At 34.0% G+C, this 24,610-nt stretch overlaps 1 protein-coding gene across 2 annotated transcripts; it reads left to right on the top strand.

Annotated features, from left to right (window-relative positions):
* Nucleotides 1–14,325: 14,325 nt before the first annotated feature.
* LOC143623739 (uncharacterized) lies at nucleotides 14,326–24,148 on the top strand. 2 transcript variants are annotated; one of them, XM_077094577.1, is made up of 7 exons: nucleotides 14,326–14,432; nucleotides 14,837–14,922; nucleotides 16,650–17,681; nucleotides 18,102–18,323; nucleotides 18,392–18,513; nucleotides 18,617–18,785; nucleotides 24,066–24,148. In XM_077094577.1, exons 1-7 carry the CDS (start codon nucleotides 14,406–14,408, stop codon nucleotides 24,067–24,069), a joined length of 1,662 nt encoding a protein of 553 aa, XP_076950692.1. In that variant the 5' UTR covers nucleotides 14,326–14,405; the 3' UTR covers nucleotides 24,070–24,148. The 2 variants fall into 2 exon arrangements, with proteins under 2 accessions (XP_076950692.1, XP_076950691.1); XM_077094576.1 differs by lacking the exon at nucleotides 24,066–24,148 and adding an exon at nucleotides 18,855–19,070.
* Nucleotides 24,149–24,610: the final 462 nt, after the last annotated feature.

Below are 24,610 nucleotides of genomic sequence, written 5' to 3'. Positions count from 1 at the left end.
ATACGATCTGACATGGACAATTAATGCAGCATGACAAAAATAACGACACGGTCGTGCCCTGCTTAACACGGTTGTGCCCAGAGGACCTAGACAACCTATATATTGAATGCTCTTCTTGTTCATTAATAGACTTGAACACCCCTTGGAGAAGCATTCAATACTCTACAACCACCTCCTTTCACCACCAATAATAAAGAAATTAATCTCATCCATCCAACCCTTGAAGATTAAGAAGATTAAACTTTTGGGAGAAGTAATTAGCACAAAGATTAGTCAACCAAATTGGTTAGATTGTTTGAATTTGATCATGTTTGTATCTATTACTTTGATAACTATCATTATGTATATTAGTGGCTAAACTTTCATAGTATCATCTTGGTTTATAATGAATCTTAATTGAAGTTTAATAATGATAGTAAAACATGTGATCGATTTTTAATAACTAATGGCTATGTTGCAATTATCACTTGACGAGGAATGTTAAATACTCTTAAAAGATACCTCAAGTGCTAAGCTTGATGATGTCACACCCCAACCTACGGTGAAAATGCCGGGGCGTGGACTGATTGTCACAGCTCGTAAGGTTACTATCATGCAAATATTTAAAATTCAAATATCTATTTATTTAATTCAAATAACACCATTATTCATTACAAAAAAAAAAAAAGAAATCCAAGTAAACAAAACATCAAATAATTCAAATGAACATTTAAAGTCTCAAAATAAACTCTTCTAGCATAAGTCCTTAAACAAATCTTCTAAGTCCACACTTCACATCAAACGGTAACCTGTATATGCGTGAAAATAATATAGTTTGTCAACACGAGGTTGAGTGAGCAACACACCAGTTCAGTTTACATATATATTAAAATACGTAGCTGCAACGCGTCAAATGAGATTAACAAATCAACAAATGAGCAAATAAAATGAGATGTCGAAAAGCACAAAGCTAAATCGACTAGCATATGATCATACTATTTTCTGAGATTATGCTGGACCTCTCCGAATGCGGTTTACATTGAGCACATAAACATATAGCAAGTATGGCGTGATGTTAGTTAACACATAAGACAACAATTGCAGTTTTGTGTATAGATAAAGTGTGAAAATATAATAAGTTACGCATATGTCCCCAAAACAGTATGAAAACGAGTAAAATGGAGGGGAATGTGGTACTCGCCTTAAAAGATGAACGAGGATGGCTAAGATGATGAGAATGAGGAAACTAATCACAAGCGAACGTTAAAGCCTAAGAGAATAAAGAATAACCGGACATGCTAAGTACAAGATTTAACTAGCTAATCAATAACAAGAAATATTATTTTAATATTTTATTTATAAGAATTTAATATTAAACCATTATTTTGATTTATGAAAATATACTTAATAAAATGTCCATTTTAGTTTTATAACTAAAATCACTTGATATGTATATATGTGTTTATTAAACGTTAGTTTTAAAGTATCTTTATATATATATATATATCTAAGTATATATATATGTATGAAAACGAGTCTTAGAAAAATATATGTATATGAGCGAAACAATTATTAAGAAGTCGGTTGCTTAGAGAAATAATTGTTATTAATCATTAATATTATTGAACTTGTTAAATACTTGGAAAAATCAATTAAATGAAAACCCTTTAAAAAAAGAAAGAGAAAAACGGGTGCAGGGGGGTTTGAACCCGCAACCCGAGTTTTGATACACACACAGACCAACCAATTGCTCTACGTGTTCAGTTTGATTAAAGCTCAGTTCGTTTAATTATAAACAAGATCCGATTTTTACCCCCTTTAACCAAGAACCCTAGAATCTGCAATTAACCCCATACATTAACAATTGATTAAAAACAGGTTTAGGGCTAATGATCCTTATGCAATCGCGATTCAAAACACGTACTTAATTACCTTAGAACGAAATCAGAAGAGGGAGAACGAAGGTGATACAGAGCCGGCTTGAAAACGTGATGAACAAGCTATGTATCAACTGTTATGATCCAATTATATATGGGGTTAAGGTCGGCTAAAAATCAAGGAATGAATCCTTGACATTAATTGAATTAATATCACTGATTTCGTATACATCCGCGATTTAGGGTTTCGGTTAGAGTAAAGAAGGAAAAACGAATCAAAAAATGTTATTTACTTAAACTGATTGTCGGTCAATGCCGTGTTGGTTATGGAATAGTGATTCTTGGATCATATTGGTGTTTACAACTTGATTTACTATCCAAAATTGATGATTATTAGAGTGGGGTTCAAGAAACATGAATGTGGGTCGGGTTTGGTAATGGATTACCCATTTTACAATATGTATTATAACAATATTTGCAGCTAGGACCCTAAGGTTTGATGATGGACACAGAAAGGTTTAAACTTTATATTTTGGGCTAAAAACGTCATAATTAAATAGTTTAAATATAAATATAATAGTGATTTATAACTCGATAAATGCGGATATTATTAATGATAAAGCCCGGACCCGAAAGTGGGTCGGGTTACGGTTACAAATAAGAAAGTGGAAAACCCGAATTGTTACAGACGATAAGCCAAGAAATTGCTAGTCTTGTGAAGCCTTAGTAAACCTTAAATAGACACCAAGACCCCAAACTTGAAGATAAGTCGAGAAATCGCTAGGGTGCTCGAAGTCGGATATCCGGAGTTTCGGATATCTGAACATTTCGGATAGTGGATTTCAATATCCGAATTCGTATTCGAAATTTTGGATATCCGAAATTTCGAATATCTGTTCGGAAAGTGAAACGGATATCCTAAATTCTAAAGAAAAAGAATAAAATAAAAGGAAAATTGTTTCAAAATGAAAGCAAAACTCATATCCGTCTTTCAATCTAATACATCAAACAACCGTCCACCTTGGGTCTTCTACATGTTGATATATAAGCACCATCGTTCCCCGATGAATCAATAACCACCACCACATCTGAATCGACAACCACCGGCAACTGAATCAGTAACCACAACCGTCCGTCGGTAAATCAGTAATCACCACCGTCTGTCGATGAAGTTCAATAACCATCACCGTTCACCGGCAAGATGCGACGTGTCGGTAGACGATCTGATGAATAGGGCATGTGATAGATCCAAAATAGTTATGTATGTGTGTATTGAAAGAATGAAAGAAAAAATGGATTAGGGTCTGCGTATGGTATATATGTTATTATATAATAAATATATTTAAAATAATAACTTAAAGTTTCAGATATTTCGGATATCCGAAATATCCGAAATTTTCAAATTACTATCTGAATCAGAAAATTCGTATATTCGAACTTTCAGATAATTCGGATTCGGATTTTCAGATATTTTGGATACGGATTCGGATTCTTCTGAACACCCCTGGAAATCGCTTTTATTTTGAGGACTTGGTTGATAAATTAAGAATCCTTAAAACCAACCCCCAAATACAGAGCTTGACGATAAGTCGGGAACTGCCACTATTGTGAGGATTTGGGGAATAACTTAAGAATCTTTTAAAGAGCCTCCAAGATTCCGAGCTTGATGATAAGTTGTCACACACTCAAATTCCACTAACGGAGTTTTACCGTCAGAGGGTGTGAACTAACAGGATCGGAATCATTAGTTATAATCAAACCATAAAAACGTTTAAATGAAATTAAGTGCGGAAGCGTAAAAACCAAAAGACAAAAGTTGCGTCACGCAGGACGACTTAAAACCCAAGTAATAATAGTTAAAAACATATTTGCATATCAGAATGTTCAAAAACCATGCATGATCCTATACCGCGCGCCCGCCTCGGCTACCTGAGAATAACATACTAAAAGTGTCAACACGAGGTTGGTGAGTTCACAAGTTTATATAAAATAAAGTGTTTAGCGTTTGCGTTCAGCGTTTTGCGTTCAGCGTTTTGCGTTACCAGATAGTGTTAAATCAATTATATATCGATAGGTAGCTAGCCTATACAACAAGTATTACTAAGTGTTCGACACCGAAGCTGACTGTTTATCAAGTGCCTTGTCACCAGGTCATCCAGACCATGGTACGTGTTAGCCAAAATTACACCCGCTCGACCTCCAGTCGAGTTTAGCGTTGGGTGGGGTTTGTCAAACCCAGTAGTACTACTCAACAGTGACTCGCTATTCCAAATATTAACCTGTTCGATGTGTAGGACTTCAAATGTTTCGTTTGCCACTTAGCCTTTACAAGTGATATATAATTTACTAACAAAATATTAAATGCGTTTATCGGAGTATGTTATCTCCCCCAAGTGAAAAGCGTTTAAAACAGTTTAAAGGGGTAAGTGAAACTCACTGTTTGCGAAGAATTCCCAAAATAAATCACCAAGTGATGCGCGTCACAGAAAACTCTCTCTAGCGTTCTAAAACAACAAAGAGATTTTTCTAAGTATCGGAACTAATATCGAGTCTCTAGACCCGGCACATAATTCCTAAGCACAAGATACGTTTCGTGTTTATTTGTGAATCGTGTGTGACTTAACAAGTACATTTGTGATACGATACATGTGTGAACAATTATTTACGTGTCATGTATTAATAACGTATATCACTAGCAACTATTCCCCGTAGGGGCAATTTGGTCAAAATACCACACTTATTTAGCAAGTATTCCCCGCAGCGGCAATTTGGTCAAATCATAACAATTAACTAGCAACTAGCACTTTTCATGCATTTTCACAAAGTTCGGCAGTTAACTTTACCGAGACAGAATTCTACTTGAAAGATTATACTATTCCACCGATCATAGCATCTCAAATAATTCATCAAAAATCATCACAAAAGCATACATGTATTAGGTTTCCAGAACATCTTTTATTTTACTTTTATTCCCCATAGGTTTCTCACAATCATCAAAACATTACACCAACTCATAACAGTCAAATTCATGCGCAACAGAATGTTATTTGAAATTCCCGTTAAATGAAAAATCCAACAGATGCAAGACCACTTGGGTTAGGTTCCTAACTCAACAAGTCAACTTCCAGAAGTGGAACCAACCCAATTGGTCTCGTAGTTCATGAGATATAATATTTACAAAACAACCTAACAGAAAATCCAACAACTCAGCTTTGCACAACGTTTTTGTAAAATCATAAAGGTTAACTTTTACACGTCCAAAAATTGCAAATTTATATTCTTTAGAAACTAGACTCAACCTAGTTTACTGTAGTATCAATAATCTCAACCAATTCTTACATTAACATTTAGTTACAGTTGTCTAACCATAACTTACAATCTGTCCAGTACCAGTTTTGACCTTTAATCGCATTTAAATCGTTTGACTAACCAAAACACCTCCAAATTAGGCGTGGTTGGACTTTCTGAAAACTAGACTCAGAGTACTACCTTGTAGACTCATAATTAGCTCAGTTTGCTTTTATATTCAACAAGTTACACATCGTTCAAGTTTAACAATCACTGCTGTCAAAACTCAGCAAGCATAAACGATCATCTAACATGCATTCTATGCATATGAAATAACTCCAAACATGTAAAGAACGTAATTAATCACCAAAATCAGTAATAACCCTCTAGGGTTTACAAAAAATCAATGATTCATCAATCTTTCATCGTTCAAAATCACATATGACTATCAATATCAAACACTAACACATAATCAATCATCCTCTAGCCAATACCAATCATAAAACACTTAATACATGATATTCAATAATTAGGGTTTCATATTTTATACCTTAAAAACGCAGGAATAGCCAAGAGACATGTGAGAGGTGCTTAGAAACGAGTGTAGGATGCTTCAATTGAGAAAACCAAGATCAAACAAGGGTGGTATGGTGGTGGTGAGGGGCTGCCGATCGCAAGGAGAGGGAGAGAGAGGCTGGCCGTCGGGTTTAGGGAGGGGGAAGAGGGAGTTAGGGTTTATATTAATATTATTATTAATAATACATGTTACATCTAGGTCCCTCAACATCTAAATATTACTTATCTAGCTTAAACTAACTTGTTTACATCTTGAGTTAGTGTTTTAACCAATATTATCACATAACACATAAGTCTAACACATAATTATCACATAATTATTGTTTTGACGTTTTTCGTTTATTCACCAATTGTTTGCGTCAACTCGTTTGCGTTTCGGTGCAATTCCCGAAAGACTACACATGTAGTAAGTGTCAAGCGTCATTTAAACCCTAGTTTAAATGTAATGAGGTGTGCGTTACAGATTCAAAGATCTTAAGTTTGAATTGACGGAGTTGAGTTAACGGAGTTAATGGAGTTAACCTGAAATTGACAATTGTCACATAAGTCGAGAAATCAACATTCTTGTAAGGTCTTGGTTGGGGAAAACATGAATCTTAATATTGACATGGACCAAATGGAATATTTATAGTGATTGATCATTTTAGAATGGGAATTATCAACAATGTTTTGGAAACGAATTGTTGGTGTTCATCTACTAAGATCAGTTAATTACTCGTTAAGTGAGTGTGCAACATAACCTATTTTAAACAACTCTTGAGTGATTATTACATGATTTCTATAATTATTCAAGAGTTTTGTGGGTTAATACTTGGTAATTCAAGGTTAATTCTTTACAACTCAACTAAATTTTATTGGTATTTTAGGTATAATACAAAGGTTATTTTTACTAAAGTATCAAGGACAATTCACTTAGTAATTTAAGAGATTATCTCATCTTGTAACATGCCAAGTTTCGTCGATTTTTAAATAATTTGAGTTTAATTGAATTATAGAAAAAAATGTATTTATATAAAGTATGAGGGGAATAAATGTCATTAGATGAGAATTTAAACATGAAACCCTACCCTCTTCCTATAAATTTAGTCATCATCTCATCCATAACCATCCTAAGCCTCCACACTCCTTCTTTATCAAAATTCCTGTTTTTGAGAAAACCACCCACAAAGCCACAACGATTCCCAGAGATCTAACCGTCGGATCGGTCACAAATTTTAACTGAGTTTTCATGGGATATAAATGAAGATTTTCACTAATTAGATCTTCGATCAGAGGTCGGGAAATCCGGTTTTTAATAGCAAAACCGTAACAGCTAAAATAGAAGATTCCGGCAACTGTTTTTGTTTTCCAGCAACTGTAGCGGCTGTTTTTGGTGACAGATAGCTGATGGGTTTGTAGATCGGGGCGAGACGGTTCCATGGCCGTTTAGATCACTCAATTTCGAGTTCGTTTGATATGATTTTGGTCTATTTGAGTGATTTCTAACATAAATCTCAAAGGTACGTTTTTGTTAAAAAAAGGTTTACTTTTCGTATTTGGATTTGCATGAAAATTGGTAGGATGATAGAATGGGTCACGATTATCGATAAAATAATGAACTTGTGAGTAAACGGGTTCGTTGTTTCGTTTCGGGTAAAATGAGTAGTGTTTGATTCGTGAAAAAGACAGGTAAACGAAGTCGGTTTTGCATAAAACTTGGTGGGATAGTATATCGGACCGTATTATGTTAGTAAAATATAAACTTGAACATAAACAAGTTGTTTGGAATGAAACAGGTAATACGGGTGACGTTTGGACCAAGTTAAAGTACGAAAATGAACTTGGTATAGCTCATAACTTGTTTTTATCATTAAAACGAGCATAATGGGATGAAAAGATGTGATTAGGAAGAAAAGATACGAAAAACATGTTCGAATCGAATTGAAGAGTAATTGAATCGAATTGAAAAGTAATCGATTCAAACGAAAAGTAATCGGATCGAATTGAAAAGTAATCGATTCAAACGAAAAGTAATCGGATCGAATGGAAAAAGTAATCAAATTGAATGGCCATTCGATTAGAATCTATCATTCGATTAGAATCTGCCATTCGATTAGAATACCATTCGATTAGAACTGTCATTCGATTAGAATTGTCATTTGATTAGAACTTATTCGATTAGAACTGTCATTCAATTAGAACTGTCATTCGATTAGAAATGTCATTCGAAAGTATGAAAGTAATAAAGAACGTATGTATGTGGTATGAAAGTAATAAAGAATGCATGTATGTAGTATGAAAGTATGAAAGTAATAAAAATTGTATGTATGAAAGTATGAATATAATGAATGTACGAAAGAAAGGTAAATAAGTATATAATATGTATCTTCGGATGCATATATGTAAGTAAGTGTATGAAATGTATGTTGCCTGATTAACTAGAACTCACTCGGCGTAGCTGACTTTTAGTATGCACACAGGTAAATAAGATGAAGGAGTTGGCTTGAGGATGACACATGGCATGGACTGAGTTGGCTGGCATCTAAAGAATATAGATATGATGTTTTAAACAAGAATGTTATTATTTTGTAATATATGGTTGAAGTTGTATATTCCGCGAAATGTTTTAATTCACTCTGATATTTAGAACTGTATTTATGAGTAAATATAACGTCCAAGTAGGGCACCGGGATAGGGGCCTTAAAAGTTGGTATCAGAGCATAAGTTCAAGAGAAATAAGCATCCTACATGCTTAGACTCGAACAGATAATGGGATTAAAAGAATAAAAGAATGAAGATACCAGTTCAAGAAAGTCATGTGTCGCTCAAGCAAGCTCTGTAACGGTATGGTACATGATTAAATTCATGTAAATATTTAGGAATATATGAATATGAATGTTAAATGAAAGCGGAAGAATGTATGAATGTTAGCTTAATTGCTAAAGAAAGAATGTTTGTATGCTAGCTCAATTGCTAGGAAAAGAATGTGTGTATGCTAAGCTTAACTGCTAGGGATAAGAATGTAGGTTATATATATGTTTACATGATTGTGTGAGAAGTAGAACTAGCACAAGTGAAATCATAAAGGGAAGTATGTAGAACCTGAGGAGTAATGTAAAGAGTTAATTAAACTTAGCCACTGTCATTAACTACTTACCTTACAAATCATGTGCTAAATAATTCCTAGAGTGATAATGTTTGTGTTTCTTTAGAGATAAGATAGATGATTGCTACAAATGGGCAAGCACGATGAGGTCGTACTGGACGTTGTGGTAAGACACGGGCCAACCAAACAAATTTTGAAGAAATGTGTGATAGAACGATATGTGAAAGTAGAATGACTTCGACTGTAGAAAGTAATGGAAAAGGATCACACTTGGAGCTTGTAGTCAAACACTAATGGAGTTGCTAAATTGTTTCGCACTACAATGCCAACAATGTTCACTGAAGCATCAAAGGCAGCCCAAACTGGGAAATCCAAGTGGAAGCAACATGAAAGAAACGGAGATAAGCCCACTAAAATGAGTCAAGACATGTAGTATGCCTGAAATAGTTAACTCTATAAGGGAACTTGCTGGAATTGTGAATGGCGAGGAGAATGGTGAGAAAGTAGAGATGAGCAAGAAATGCATGGTTGTATGGAAAGAAGGGACCAGACCCTAATAATATCTTAGATAGAAGGGACTAGATCCTAATAATATCTGAGACCGAAAGGACCAGACCCTAATAAAATCTGAGACAGGGGACCAGACCCTAATAATATCTTAGACAGAAGGGACCAGACCCTAATAATATCTGAGACAGAAGGTACCAGACCCTAATAATATTTGAGACCGAAGGGACCAGACCTTAATAATATCTAAGACAGAAGGGACCAGACCCTACTAATATCTGAAATGGTAAAGATAGCTATGTATATAGTATGAAAGTATGAAAGTAATAAAGAACGTATGTATGTAGTATGAAAGTAATAAAGAATGCATGTCTGTAGTATGAAAGTAATAAAGAATGTATGTATGAAAGTATGAATGTACGAAAGAAAGGTAAATAGGTCAAGTATATAATTTGTATCTTCGGATGTGTATATGTAAGTAAATGTATGAAATGTATGTTGCTTGATTAATTAGAACTTACTCAGCGTAGCTTACTTTTAGTATGCACGTAGGTAAATAAGATGAAGGAGTTGACTTGAGGATGGCACATGACATGGACTGAGTTGGCTATCATCTAAAGAATAAAGATATGGTGTTTTAAACAAGAATGTTATTATTTTGTAATATATGATTGAAGTTTTATATTTCATGAAAAGTTTTAATTCACTCTGATATTTAGAACTGTGTTAATGAGTAAATCTAACGTCCAAGTATGGCACCGGGATCGAGGCCTTACACATCTTAAAAGTGAGTTAATGAATCTTTATCAAAAACCACTTACTTACATAAAATGATGTTTTAGTAAAAGGGGTCAAGAGTTATCTCTTTCTTTAATTATCATGGAATAGCATGACTAACGATGTTATTGTCATATTTAATCACCATAGCAAGCTCATAGCACATGTTTACTAATAATTTGTTAATCCAAGTTAAGAGAATTTTTAACCAAGATGCTACACTTTTATCTTTGATATTCTCTTTATCTAAAAATATAAAAACCAAAAAATATTGTCTTTTAATTCACGTTTCTTAAAACTCATTTACCAAAACCAAAATTATTTTCACTTTCGGTTAAATAAATACGACGATTTAGTAGTAAAAATCTATAAGTGTGTCCGTGGATCGATACTTGGTTCTTACATATATTTTACTACATATACGATAGGTACACTTGCCTATTTGTGTGTGGTTTAGTTAAGATAATATTTTATAAATTTAAAACTCACATTGTGTGAACAAACAATTGAAAAAAGTAACACTTTTTTTCATACTGCACCCACCACACATCAATTAAAATCTAAACAATACCTTATTTTATCGATGGCTTGGATGTGATGGAAGATGGTCGTTCATTCGACGGCTTTGGTGTCTACAAGCGAAAACCCTAAGGGGGTGTTTGAGATTGCTTATTTTCATCAACTTATAACTTACTAACTTTTTGAAAAGGAACAAGGTGTTTGGGATTGCTTTTGATGTGAGAAAAGTTAATAAGTTACACTTTTGTAACTTATTAACTTATTGAAAAATTATAATAAGGTTTCATAAGGAATCCCAAACACCCCTAAATTACAAAAAGAGATTTTCGAATTTGAATCCCAGATTTAGTCTTTCTCTCTCTTCTAGTTGTTTTGTGGTGGTTCGTGAAAGGATAGGAAGCTTTCGGTGGAAGATTCAAAGAACAAAGCTTTGTGGGGAAGTTTTGTAAAAAGAGGCATAGAAAGCCTGATTAATTGCCAAGTCAGCATAATAATTCTATGCTTGACACGTGTATATGGTTGATAAGAGAGAGAGACAAGTGTTCTAACCTATTCTTTTTATTATATGAGGATATATATATATATATATATGTATGTTTTCTAAAAATAGTTTGGGCTCCTTGAAGAAATGGGTCTTGTGCAACCCCCCCTGTCCCTGCCCCTGATACATAGGAACCCCACCGAATTTAAGAAATTGGTCCTCGAAATGGTCAAAAAGTTCCTTCTCAATCGGAGTGAAGTTAGTGAGCCATGTACTTTTGCTTTTAGAGTCGTTAATATTCAAATGCTTCTTTTATTATTCACGATCCCATGTAAAAACTTACTATTTTCATCAACCCTCTATAGACTAATTTACTTTCGCCTTTTGGAACAATTCCGCATTAGTATTTTTCTTAATCTCGACATTTTCGTAGACATTAGATTTTCTTTCTTCCAACCCATTGATATCGATCACCCCCATGTCGGACTCAGTGCTAAGAACTTAAAGGTAATCAGTGAGCTCATCCTCCAAACCATGCTCTCTAAGACGTCTCGAGGAATTCCATGATTTGATAGCTTCTTTGATATTTTTAAGTTTCAGTTTGAAATGTACAAGTGCATTAGTTGAACCTTGAGAAAGTCATTATTCCAAGCCTCCATAACAAGCACCTAAAAGCCCTCTAGGTTAAGCCAATAACTAAAGAATCTAACGAGAGCACCCCAAAAATTTTTGAATAATGTTTAAAAAAAATTAATCCATGATAAACAATGTATTTCTTTCTAAAGCTAAAACTTTCAAATTCGGAAAGTTTACCACAATATTTATAGAATCTAGAAAACGATTCAATTTACTCATTTATGAAAAGTCCGAACTAATCTTTGTTAATTCGTAACCTTCCATTGGGAGATCCACAAAATTGGCTTCACGAAAGAAACCATTACAGGTATCTACGACATTTTGATTAAAAATGATCCAAAACTTCAAATAAAAAACCTCCCATAATAAGAACCCAAGTGACTAAGCATACATGAAAGAATGATGAATCCCCGTAACATTTTCTCCATCACATTATCTCATCGAATAAACATTAGCTATGAAGTGTCGAAGGTCAAAAGAGACCAAATATCTTAACGATAAAAACATTTTCAAAACAAAAAAGAAATGTCGATTTCTCAAATAACAAGTAGCAAGTAAACCCATATCCTCCACAAGCCCTCAAAGACCACCTCTAACTGTTCCGCTGTTGTCACCAACACTACGATCGTTAATCACCATCATCGTTCTTTCTCCCCTCCCATATTGGTCGTTGATCAAATTAATCCATATGTATTTCAATCCCCCGTTGGGTTTGTAAGCTTGCCACCCTTTCGACAATGATCCTAGCACTCGAGTGTTTCTACTAATGAAGCTCTTAAAGCCAATGCTGAATTAAAGGGGTGTTTGGGATTTCTTATTTTCATCAACTTATAACTTATAAAATTTTTAAAAAGTTAATAAGGTGTATAAGGTATTTGACAAACCATAATGACTTATGAATTTTAACTTATGGAGAAGGCAAAATAAATGGGTTTTGAAAAGTTAGGAATATCTAACTTATAAACTTAATAGGTTTGATTTACCTTAAAGATTAGTCGGTCAAAGACGAAGTATTTTTACTGTGACTTTGGTGGAGTAAACGATGATGAGAACGTTCAAATCACCATTGAAGGCCAAGAGATTCGGTAGTCAACAAATTTCAAATACTTAGGATCGTTTGTACAGAGTGATGGGGGGTATAGATAGTATTGTAGTCCATCGTGTCCAGGCATGATGGTGTAAATGGAGAGATGCCACGTGTGTATTGTGTGAATAGGTTCTTAACTAAATTAAAGGGAAAGTTTTATAGGGTTGTGGTTAGAACTGTGATGTTATACGAAACAAACTGTTGGGTCATCAAGAAGACACATGCGCGTAAGTCGGAGGTAGCAGAGATGAGGATGCTAAGGCGGATGTGTGGGCATACAAGGTTAGATCGAATAAGAAACGAGGTGTTTCGGGAAAGACTAAGGGTGACTTATATATCCAATAAGATAAGAGAGGGTAGATCGAGATGGTTTGGACATATACAAAGAAGACAACAAACGACTCTCGTTAGATTAGTGGAAACTCTCATTGTAGAGGGGACAATGGGTAGAGGTAGACCTAAATTGACTTGAGATGAAAGAATTAAGCGTGATTTACACCTCTCTGAAGACATGATTCAGGATAGGACTTCCTGGAGATGTAGAATTAAGGTTAAGGACCCGTAAGACGAGGGATTTATTTCTTGTTATAACTTTTTATTATATTATCTTCATTATTATTATTTTTAGTTTCTATTTATGGTTATAATTTATCATAATAGTTATTATTATTATTATTATTATTTATTTTCTTTATTTATTTCTATCCGGTTTCCTATCGGGTTTGGATAAAATACTCGTCAAGTATACCCGGCTCAAAACCCGTCGGGTTTTGACAAAATATAACTAATCGATTACAATGATGGTTACCATAAAGATAAAATATTTCAAATAATTAACATAAACAAGTTTCGACAAATAATATATTTGGAATATAGTATATATTTATTACATAATAAGCTATATCGGGTATATAATCAGGTAAATGGGTTTATGTTATCGGATAATCAGTTCGGGTAATCGGGTATATTAGAAAGCCCAAACCCGTGAAAAAATTTAAAACTAATCCCAAACTCGTCTCAAACTCTAATGGTCGAGTATTACCCTTCCCATTTATGTCGGGTTTCGGGTTTTCCCATCGAGTTCGGATTTCATAGCCATCCTATCCCCCAACACATAAGCTAATTCAAACATTTTTTTTAAAACTTATTTTAAAAAATTAATAAATTAATAAGTCCTTTTAACAAAAAAATTATCTTCACACTTAAATAAGCCATCCAAACACACCCTAAATACTTGAAGATTAAGTTATTACTTATGACAATTTTAGTGGTCCTCACAATTTCTCGAACTTTTTATGTTATACGTTATAACTTATATAAGTTGAAACTGATTGTACTTTAAATATCAAAACACACCCATTTTCCTCCACTACCCGCTTAGAAAATAAATAAATAAATAAATAAATAAATAAATAAATAAATTAAATATTAAATATTTATATTTATCTATTATTATTAGTTATTGGTAAAATTGAAAAGACATGAATAGTTTCCCTAATTTAAAACACAAGTGTTTGTATATATAAATATAATCCATCCGGTGTCTCAAATTTTGATGGGCAGAGGAGTCTAGGGTTTGTTCGTTTATCGATTATGGATTTACCGGTTTCTTCAGAGGAGGTTTGTTTGTACTCAACAATTTCCATACTATTTATTTTATTCATGTTTTGCCCTGAACCCTCTTTCCACAATCACCCCCAATTTCACTTCAATTTCTGTAATTTAGGTTTGATATCGATCATAAAAATCTTGCCTTTCTTTGGTGTTTGATTTCATTGCCAATTTTATCACACAGATGACATTATACAAGCTGTAATTGAAAATCAATCTTAGTTATGCTGTTTATTTTTTTTTATTAAAGAAAGAAATAGGTTTTAATTAGGGATGGGTATTTACTACTTCGGTGGTTCCAAGTTCGGTTTCGGTATCCTTATATTTTATTAAGCATATTTTGTAACACATGTATGGTATATCTATAATCAACAATATGATACAATGACTGTGTTATTATTCTATTTGCATAGGGTTTGGTATGTCCGACGTGTGGTGATCAAGGTTTCACCAATGCATTTATTTACTGTGTTAGCTGTCTGGGATCTGTGATTCACAGGTACACACACCTTTCTTTCCGTTTTCTCTCTCAGTATTATCATTAATAAATAAATATCATGTTATTTATTGACTCAAGGATTTAATTTGATCAAACTGTGTACCGCTATACTGTCTGCACTTTTATCAAAATCATTAGAAATCAAGTCAATTACTAAGCACTTCTAAATCAGCATAAACAAAATGTTTACTGCCTAAAGATTCTATGAGCCATGTGTTATTATATGTGAATATTACTGTGGTTCAATGAGCAATTCCGACTTTGGATTAATTTGGAACAAAGAATCGATGCCTAAAGGTTTTTCTGAAACAGTTGTAGTTTTGTGGTTTTAAGGGTGCTGGGGGTGGCAGCGGGTAACATGCCACGGGTACTCCGGGTATCATGGCAACACCGCTGCCTCCCTCTCAGTTCCCTTTCATGGGTAGCCTACAAGGCTGATACAACCTCAAACCAAAAAAGAATTATAGCAGTTGTAGAGGCTATTTCCTCATTTAATACTTGTTTTCAATTTTAGGGTGATTGAAAGGAGCGGTGCCACCACTTAAGAAATTGTAGCCTGCCTGCTTTTTTTCAAAATTAAATATACGTAGAGATAACTATATAAAGGTGAAAAGTGATGATGATTTGGCAACGTGGCTGTGATGTGATTATTAGAATTCTTAATGGTCAAATATTAGCTTCATACCTGATAAGGCAAAGCTAATTATTCTAGAGTAAGATTACTTATTTATTCCTCTTCTCTACCCATGTTTTTTTGTTAACCATACTATTATAAAAGTTTTATTGGATTTATACATGGTACATTTTCTAAATAACCTATTGGCAGTGCCGTCTCCGAGAATCCCTTAAAATTTTGGGGCTCGGGACGAGCAAAAAAGAGCCTTTAATATCATGTTTTAATTATGTGATAAATTATTTGGCAATTTTACGAATTGGATTGAATTTCCAAAGCCCAATACGGACCAAAGCAAAAAAAGATGATAGTAATAATAATAATAATAACAATATAATAATAATAATAATAAACTTATTAAAATGGCCTATATAAAACACAAAAGAAAGTTTATATCTATAAAAAATTACCACTCATGGCCTTGTGGGAATCGAATCCATGACCTTTGGTTCCACGCATAGCACTCTTTCTATTGCACAAAGAAGTCATTTTGTAGTCTTTTGTTTTGAAACAAAGTTATATATAATATATATTTACAATTATTAGCCTCTCGGAAGACTAGGCATGTGTCTGTTTCCCTCCGTTTGGGCTATGCCTGTTGGAAAGTTAAATAATTATTGGATTAATGCATGGTACATTATTTTTAAATAAACTGTTGGAAAGTCATGCCCTTTAATCAGTTTACACAAACACACATTATGAACGGACTTGTTCGACTACTTTGTTATAATGAACTCACAAATAAACTCCATACAGATTACAATAACCCTAAATCCTAACCATCTATTTATACCAAACACAATCTAGTGCTAAACCAACTCATATTCTATTTAAATACATAAATACATTTCTACCTATAACTCTACTAATTTATAACAATTATGAACTAATCATCAACTATTATCTTTGAACTCTTTTGAATTTCTTCTTTCATTTCTTCTTTCAATATCATCGTCTCACATGCACTTGTTAGCTAAGTATTCATGAAAAGATATGTTTTTGTATTTGATGTAGATACTTTTTTTCAATGTTTCTTTAACTTTTTGTGATTCAGATACTGCCTACAAGTAATGCCAGACACATTTGATGAGCTTGTAATTTGGCATTGTGAAGATTGCAAACCGTCACCTCCATATCACTTCACTTCGCCAACACACGGCCCTTCACCACCCCAAGACGAGGATCCACCAAGTTTAGCGCTTGGAAGGACAACACCATCACCTCCATATCACTTCACTTCACCAACACACGACCCTTCACCACCCCAAGACGAGGATCCAGCAAGTTTAGCACTTGTAAGGACAACACCGTCACCTCCATATCACTTAACTTCACCAACACACGACCCTTCACCACCCCAAGACGAGGATCCATCAAGTTTAGCACTTGCAAGGACAACATCGTCACCTCCATATCACGTAACTTCACCAACACACGACCCTTCACCGCCCCAAGACAAGGATCTATCAAGTTTAGCACTTGTAAGGATAACTCGTCCTAGGACCAAACGGCAAAACAAAATGAAACATGTTTCTTCAGGAGCATCAGAGAAAGACAACAAGTCCGTTTCACCATTCAAACAGCTCAACCGATGTATCGTTTTAGGGTTAACAAAACCGGTACCTAAATATTTACAGTTACAAGAAAAGGTTGTTGCAAGTTTAGAACCTGTAAAAACAACTAAAAGTCAGCAATCTATTGAACCATTATCAGATTCAGACTCACGAGCCAATCAAATCACTCCAAAGTCTGCTGAGCTGGACACCAGCTGTTTTCTAACGAAAGGAATTGTAAAAAGGAAACGAGACACAGCCCGTGTGGCTGCGAAACCAAAGAAGCAGAAAACTGAGAGGTCAATCGAGCATTCGTCTTGTGAGTCAAGTTGCACAGATGCGGCGTTAAAGAATGAAGAGGATATTACTCATACTGAAGATGGGCTGACATGTGGTCCCGATCATGACAAGTTGGTTTCTAAATCTATATCATCTGAAAATGAGTCTAATGGTTGTGCTTATGCTTCTCAATCAGATTATTTGGAAAATGATGATGATAAAGTTGCAAGACCTATACTGGAACCGACGTGGAGGTAATGTGTTTTTCTTGTTCACACTATATATGTGTGTTTGTGTGTGTGTGTGTGTGTTGAATTTTTAATTAAAGAAATGGTGGGGAGCATGAAGATCTAATTTTTAATTTATTGTTTCTATCTAAGGGTATTTTAGTTATTTTATAAAATTTAACAGAAAACGGTAACCTTCATCCATATGTATACGCACACACACACACACACACGTGAATTAAAATATTACAACAAAATCAATAGTTTAAATATATAAAATTCTATAAAAACGAGAGTTACATTATTGAATCAAATTACTATACATAGTTCAACTAGTGTTAGTATATTCTTGGAATATGATTTGTACACTAAATGTGTTCTTAACGTTAGAGACATTTTAATGGATCTTCAATACCTTATGCATTGTATATTTTTCAAAACTTGCAGGGGAAGTTTCTGTATTACTGAAACAGATTATGATGTATTTGAAGGATTTTGTTGTCATCGTTCAATAAAAACTGGTAAAAAGGTGCATGATGAAGCAACTACACTTCCACCATTGCTTTCTTTTGAAATGCATTCAAGGGCCCATTTATGGCCCAAAAGCTTCTTTGACTCCCCACCAGCCGACGATAAGATTGCCATATACTTTTTTCCAGGCAACACAAGGTAAATATATTATGTTTCATTTTCTTTTATTTTTAAATTTTATCCTAACATTTTAAAATTTTCCCCAGAAACAAACGGTTTGAGCAGTTGGTCAATGACATGATTGATGAAGATCTTGCAATGAAAACCGATTCAAGAAATGCAGAATTGTTGATATTTACTTCTAAAGTTCTGCCTCAAGAATTCTGGAGTGAGTTTTTTCAGATTCGGTCTTAGCGTTTGAATGATTATTTTTGTTACTTATATAAGTAAAGTTGTTTATGAAACATGTGATGATTGAATTATGTTTTCAGGGTTTCAAGGAAATTATTATCTGTGGGGAGTATTTAGACGCAAAAAGAATGATGTTCCGGTTGCAAACCACCGTGAAAACGGGAATGAAATGTTACGTGAAGAAGAAACACTCAAAAGGGCGAAAACTATTGAATGTCATAGTCCTCAAAGTCCTTTGTGCACTAACAGGTATTATATACATACATGCACACACATATTGTGATAATTTGGAACTGAGAATTCTGAGTTGCGTCTCAGGTGATAGTGGTGGAGCGAGAATCTGGATGAATCAGTTTTTTGGATGGAGACTATCTCCGTCACGACTTAATGTGCCATCATCAAGAATGATGGTGAATTAGTGGTAAGTTGATTTAAGTTAAGGTAAGTTTAGCTTTAAGCTTGTTGTTCCTTACATCATCTATTGTTATCAGATTGTGAATATTCCTTTTTTCATGAAGTATTGTTTATGGTTTAGTCTTAGTTACCGTTTGGATTTTAAATTGTTGTTGCCTTGAAGTTTTACATGTTAGTATGTTACAAATTACAATATTTCAAAACTTAACAAATTAGTAATCAACTATAAATTAACTTACAAATTAAGAAAGATATGAGCAAGAGAATTAGATGCTATGACCATATAATCCCCCTACATGGTTGTGTCGACTGTCGAGCATTCTAACAGCTTTCCCTTGCATTACCGGATTGTGCGATATACATCAACATAGTCGTGTTACAAATTTCATCCAACTGTTTTCGGATTGATAATGGACACGACTATGTGAAGTATGGACACATCAAAGTTATCTCATTTATATATTGAGAAAGTTTAAATGAGATATGTTGTATTCAAACCACACACAAGTCATTACAAAACTTAAATATAACAGTGCATTAGTTAGTCACGCATCACAATGCACAAACATCCTACAAGCTAATACATGTGAGAGTCCTTGATCTTAGCCATAAATTAGTTAGGACTAGGGTTGTCCAAACTGTGTGACGATCGCTCGGGAATTGCCCGAAAAATGTTCATTAGATTTTGGCTCGGTTTGGAAATAAGCTGATCAGCTAGGTTCGGTTTGAAGACAAGCCAAGCACGAGCAAAGCCTCGTTTGGTGTGGTTCGTTTTGCTCGAATTATTTTTTAGTTTATTATATATAATAAACTATTTTTTAAAGTGTTTTATATTTCCCTCTTTTGTGTTGACGTCAAACTTCAGTTTTAAACTCTAGCCGCTTGTTTTATATACGTGTTCTTGTTAATTTGAGTTGTAGACATTTTAGAGTTATTAATGATATTTTGGAAGTTTTATAAATTGAAAATTGAAAACTTAGTACGAAACCAAGCAAAACTAAGCGGAACCAAGATGTCCGGTTTCAACCAAACCAAGTATATCACTTGTTTCTTTAAATTCAATCCGTTCGGTTTGGCTTGCTTTCAAACCAAACAAAGTATGATGAAGCATGCGCTCGGTTTGACTCAGTTTGTGAACAACCCTGGTTAAGATCATAATCCTTAATAATAATTTTATACTGAATGAACTTTAAATATCACATGTGAAGATTGAAGATCATTAATTATACCAAAACATTAGCACAACACAAATCAACTTGAAATAGCATACCACTTACAACATTTTAGAGGGGACATGGTCACATAGGTGGTTTAATGAAAGAAGGCTGAGATCTTTGTGATCTCTAGTTTGAACCTGAGAGCATCTAGGTTTTACCATCAGTGGGCATTCAGGCAGGTGGGTTTCCCCCGGAATCGGAGATAATTTGGAGGCGCTTAAGGGTTCCGTATAGCTAGGTTGGGCCATCTGGCGGTGACCCTTTGCCATTATGTCACCTTGTACGGAGTACCTAGGCATTATATATTTGTTAGTCGTTCAAAAAAAGATATGCACATTAAGCTTAAACACAATATCAAACTATCCAAATGGTCACTTGCAAAATTTTGGGATACGAAACTCCCACGCTTTAGCACCTGGTGTAACAGCAAGCGGACAGCTTAACATATATCCTTAAATGAACAATTTTAGTGTATACTCCTTCCGTTAAAGCTTTATGTACTTGCCTTAGCCAATTATACTTGCACAAAGTAGTTGAACACCTAATGGTCAATCAAATTTATGTTAGTTTACTTGTTTTATCACTTTACTGGTTTGAGTGGTTTCACTAGTGAAATCAATTATATGGGTAGAAGCTCTTAACAACCGGCTAAGACCATAATTTAAAATTTAGCAACTATAAAATTATAAAGTATTCACAGATTATGAATAAAAAAAAATCATATAATTAATGATAAAAAGTCCCGGACTCCCGGCTGATAAGTCGTTTGGTCATGGTTTAACCGGTCTGACCAGCATATCCAGTCTAGTTTTCAAAACTAGCAATAGATTATTTTGGTTTACATTCTATCATTCACGAGCCATATAAATAGGGATGGATTTTTGTCTTGAATACCCCTACCCGTAACCATACATGTACTTGTATAGATTTAGCCTATTTATACGGGCATCAGTACTCGTTTTTATTGATTTTGGTGTATGTATAACCGGGTACATGTATGGATACGGTACGGATATGTTCAGTATTTTGTACCCGTTTGAATATGTAGAGTTTTTGTTGAGATTATCCATATTTAGTATAAAAAATAAATCCTCCAATTGTAACACCATTGAACGTATTACGAGTTATGAAGTATCGAACCTATCATTATATCACTTGTTACTGTTTCCTTTTGTATAAACCATTTTGTTTTGGCTTTACGCTTTTTTGGTTGTCGTATTAGCAATGTTTGTACTAGTACCAATTTACCAAATTTGGTATCTGTTACGTAGTTGTACCCACACCAATTTATTTTATTTGTTACTCATTATATTAATTGTTACTATTTTACGTACTCGTACCCACCGGGGATTAGAAAAACACAATTGTACAAAAGCGGATATCGTAACGAAATACTCGTACCCGTACCCGTACCGTATCAATAAATTTGGTACCCGAAAGATGAACTGTAACCAAATCAGTTTGAATCCGTTTTTACAAAAAAAAAAAAAAAAAAAAAAACGGGTTTGAAAAAATATCATATGTTCTTATACAAAAATAAAAGGAATATTGGATTTTAATAATCCCTATTAAATAGTGTTGGCCGATAATAATCCATATTCGTTTTATCGCCACTGGTGGTCCCAAATTCAAAAACATTGGCCCCCAATGGTCCCCCTTTAAAAATGACTTAACGGCGTTATAGTTTTTCGTGAATTTCAAACCAATGTTTTAGGACTTTTGATCGTTAGGAGGATACGAGTCGATTTGTGTAAAACTGAGCTTGAAACAATGATCCAAACGACTTAATTTTGTTTAATTGTAAGTTCAAACACCCGAATTGAAGCATTGTTTCGTCATTTTGAAGCACTATTTCAAACTAAGTTTTACACCAATCGACTTGTATCCTCCTAACGATCAAAAGTCCTAAAACATTGGTTTGAAATTCAAGAAAAACTATAACGCCGTTAAGTCATTTTTAATGTGAGACCATTGGGGCCAACGTTTTTGAATTTGGGACCACCAGTGACGATAAAATGAATAGGGATTATTATCGGCCAATATCATTTAATAGGGATTATTAAAATTCAATATTTCAAAATAAAATAATATATTTGTCCTTGTAAATCATTAATATAAAAAATACCCGATTTCAATGAAACCATTTACTAGAAGACCACTTTCATACACACCCATTTTTCACTTAATTAACAGATTTTTAAAATAAGTTAGTGACTAAATTTATCATTTCGAGTCTTGAAGATACACACTCCTCATATTTTGATGAAGAAAAAATGATGGTTTAAAGCCAAGATCAATGAACGTTCGCCCGAACAACAACAATAAAACCTTTGGAATCCAATATTAATGATCAGCACCTACCACCCTGCATGCCCGGATTGGCACATTTTTGACTGTGCAAAAAGCAAAATAAATATGTGGAGGTTTGTACTCATCAATTAATTAATTAATTCCATTGTTAATTTCCCTATAACATGTATGTTTGCCACTTCAATTTCTGTAATTTAGATTATTATGATTTACGCTTTAAACCTAAAGTTTGATATGCATCCTAAAAATCTTACCTTTGCTGTTTCATTTTAACACAAGTTGCCAATTTATAATATTTTGATTTAATATTCCGAATCATGCATGGATTAGGTAGTAAATCAGTTCGCATGACATGAAAACCATTCCCAAATTATCATTTGGATTCTATAATCAATAAATGCTATTTTCTTGTTATCATCAATCAACACCTCCTCAAAGTAACTACTACTGCCATCTTGTACCTATTGATTTTTTATTCATAACTGAATTATTATGATTCAATGACTGTCTTAATTATTATTCTGTTTGTATAGGGTCCGGTGTGTCCGACGTGCGGTGCTGATGTTTTCACCAATGCTTCTATTTACTGTCTTAACTGTTTGCTAATTGATGATAATCAAGTTGCAAAACCTTTCCTGGTTCCGCTGTGGAGGTACGTAATGTGTTTTTCTTAATTCACATTTTACCTAGTATCAACTTTAACACACACACAAGAAATGGTGGGAACATGAAGATATAGTTTTAATTTATATATATATATAGTTTGAACTACAACAAAATGAGAATTAAGAATCTTGCAACAAAATCAATACTTTGAATATTACATATACAAAATTCTATACCTTATGAATTGTGTGTTTACTTTTTAAAACTTGCAGGGGAAGTTTCAGTATTACTGGAACAGATTATGATGTATTTGAAGGATTTCGTTGTCATCGTTCAATAAAAACTGGTAAAAAAGTGCATGATGAAGCAACTACACTTCCACCATTGCTCTCTTTTGAAATGCATTCAAGGGCCCATTTATGGCCCAAAAGCTTCTTTGACTCCCCGCCATCCGACGAAAACATCGCCATCTACTTGTTTCCAGGCGATGCAAGGTAAATATATACTATTATGTTTCATTTTCTTTTATTTTTAAACTTTATCCTAACATTTTAAATTTCACCCCAGTAACAGACAGGATTTTGAGCAGTTGGTCAATGACATGATTGATGAAGATCTTGCAATGAAAACCAATTCAAGAAATGCAGAATTGTTGATATTCACTTCTAAAGCTCTGCCTCAAGAATTCTGGAGTGAGTTTCTTTAGATTTGGTTTTAGCGTATGAATGGTTATTTTTGTTACTTTATGTAAGTAAAGTTGTTTATTAAATATGTGATGATTGAATTATGTTTTCAGGGCTTCAAGGAAGTTATTATCTGTGGGGAGTTTTTAGACACAAAAAGAATGATGTTCCGGTTGAAAACCACACTGAAAACTATTGAATCTCACAGTCCTTTGTGCACTTACAGGTACTATATACATACATACACACACACACACATTGTGATAATTTGGAACTGAGAATTCTGAGTTGTGTCTCAGGTGATGGTGGTGGATCGAGAATCTGGATGAATCAGTTTTTTGGATGGAGACTATCTCCTTCACGACTTATTGTGTTATCATCAAGAATGATGGTGAATTAGTAGTAGTAAGTTGGTTTAAATTTAGGTTTGTTTGGCTATAAGCTTGTTGTTTCATGAAGTGTTGTTATCAGATTCTGAGTATTCCTTTTTTTTGTTCATGAAGTATTGCTTACGGTTTGGCCGTCTTGTTACCATTTGGATTTCAAATTGACCGTTGCTTTGAAGCTTTACATGTTACAATATTTCATAACTAACAAATAAAGAAAGGGATTAGCAAGAGATTTAGATTTTATGACCATATAACCCCATCCTGGCAGCTTTCCCTTGCATTACTAGATGATGCGATATACGTCCAGCATAGCCGTGTCACAAATTTCATCTAATCGGTTTTAGGGTCGATGAAGGACACGAATATGTGGTGTATTGTCCATTCCAAGTTATCTAATGTATTTCTTGTGGTAGTTTAAATTTGATGTCATTACAAAGCTTATATATAAATTGTGA

This window comes from Bidens hawaiensis, unplaced genomic scaffold, assembly GCF_021521415.1.
Source record: "Bidens hawaiensis isolate Kalapana, Puna unplaced genomic scaffold, B.hawaiensis_p1.1 tig00003536_1, whole genome shotgun sequence".
NCBI lineage: Eukaryota > Viridiplantae > Streptophyta > Magnoliopsida > Asterales > Asteraceae > Bidens > Bidens hawaiensis.
The sequence above is the reverse complement of the archived record's forward strand: the minus strand, read 5'-3'. Positions and strand labels throughout refer to the sequence as shown.

Bases quoted from the DNA above. Each gene is read 5' to 3' on its own strand.
- LOC143623739 (XM_077094577.1), top strand. From the start codon at position 14,406: ATGGATTTACCGGTTTCTTCAGAGGAG. The intron at 18,324-18,391 runs GTAAATATATTA...AATTTTCCCCAG, and splicing joins TTTTTTCCAGGCAACACAAG to AAACAAACGGTTTGAGCAGT. The intron at 18,514-18,616 runs GTGAGTTTTTTC...TTATGTTTTCAG, and splicing joins TCTGCCTCAAGAATTCTGGA to GGTTTCAAGGAAATTATTAT.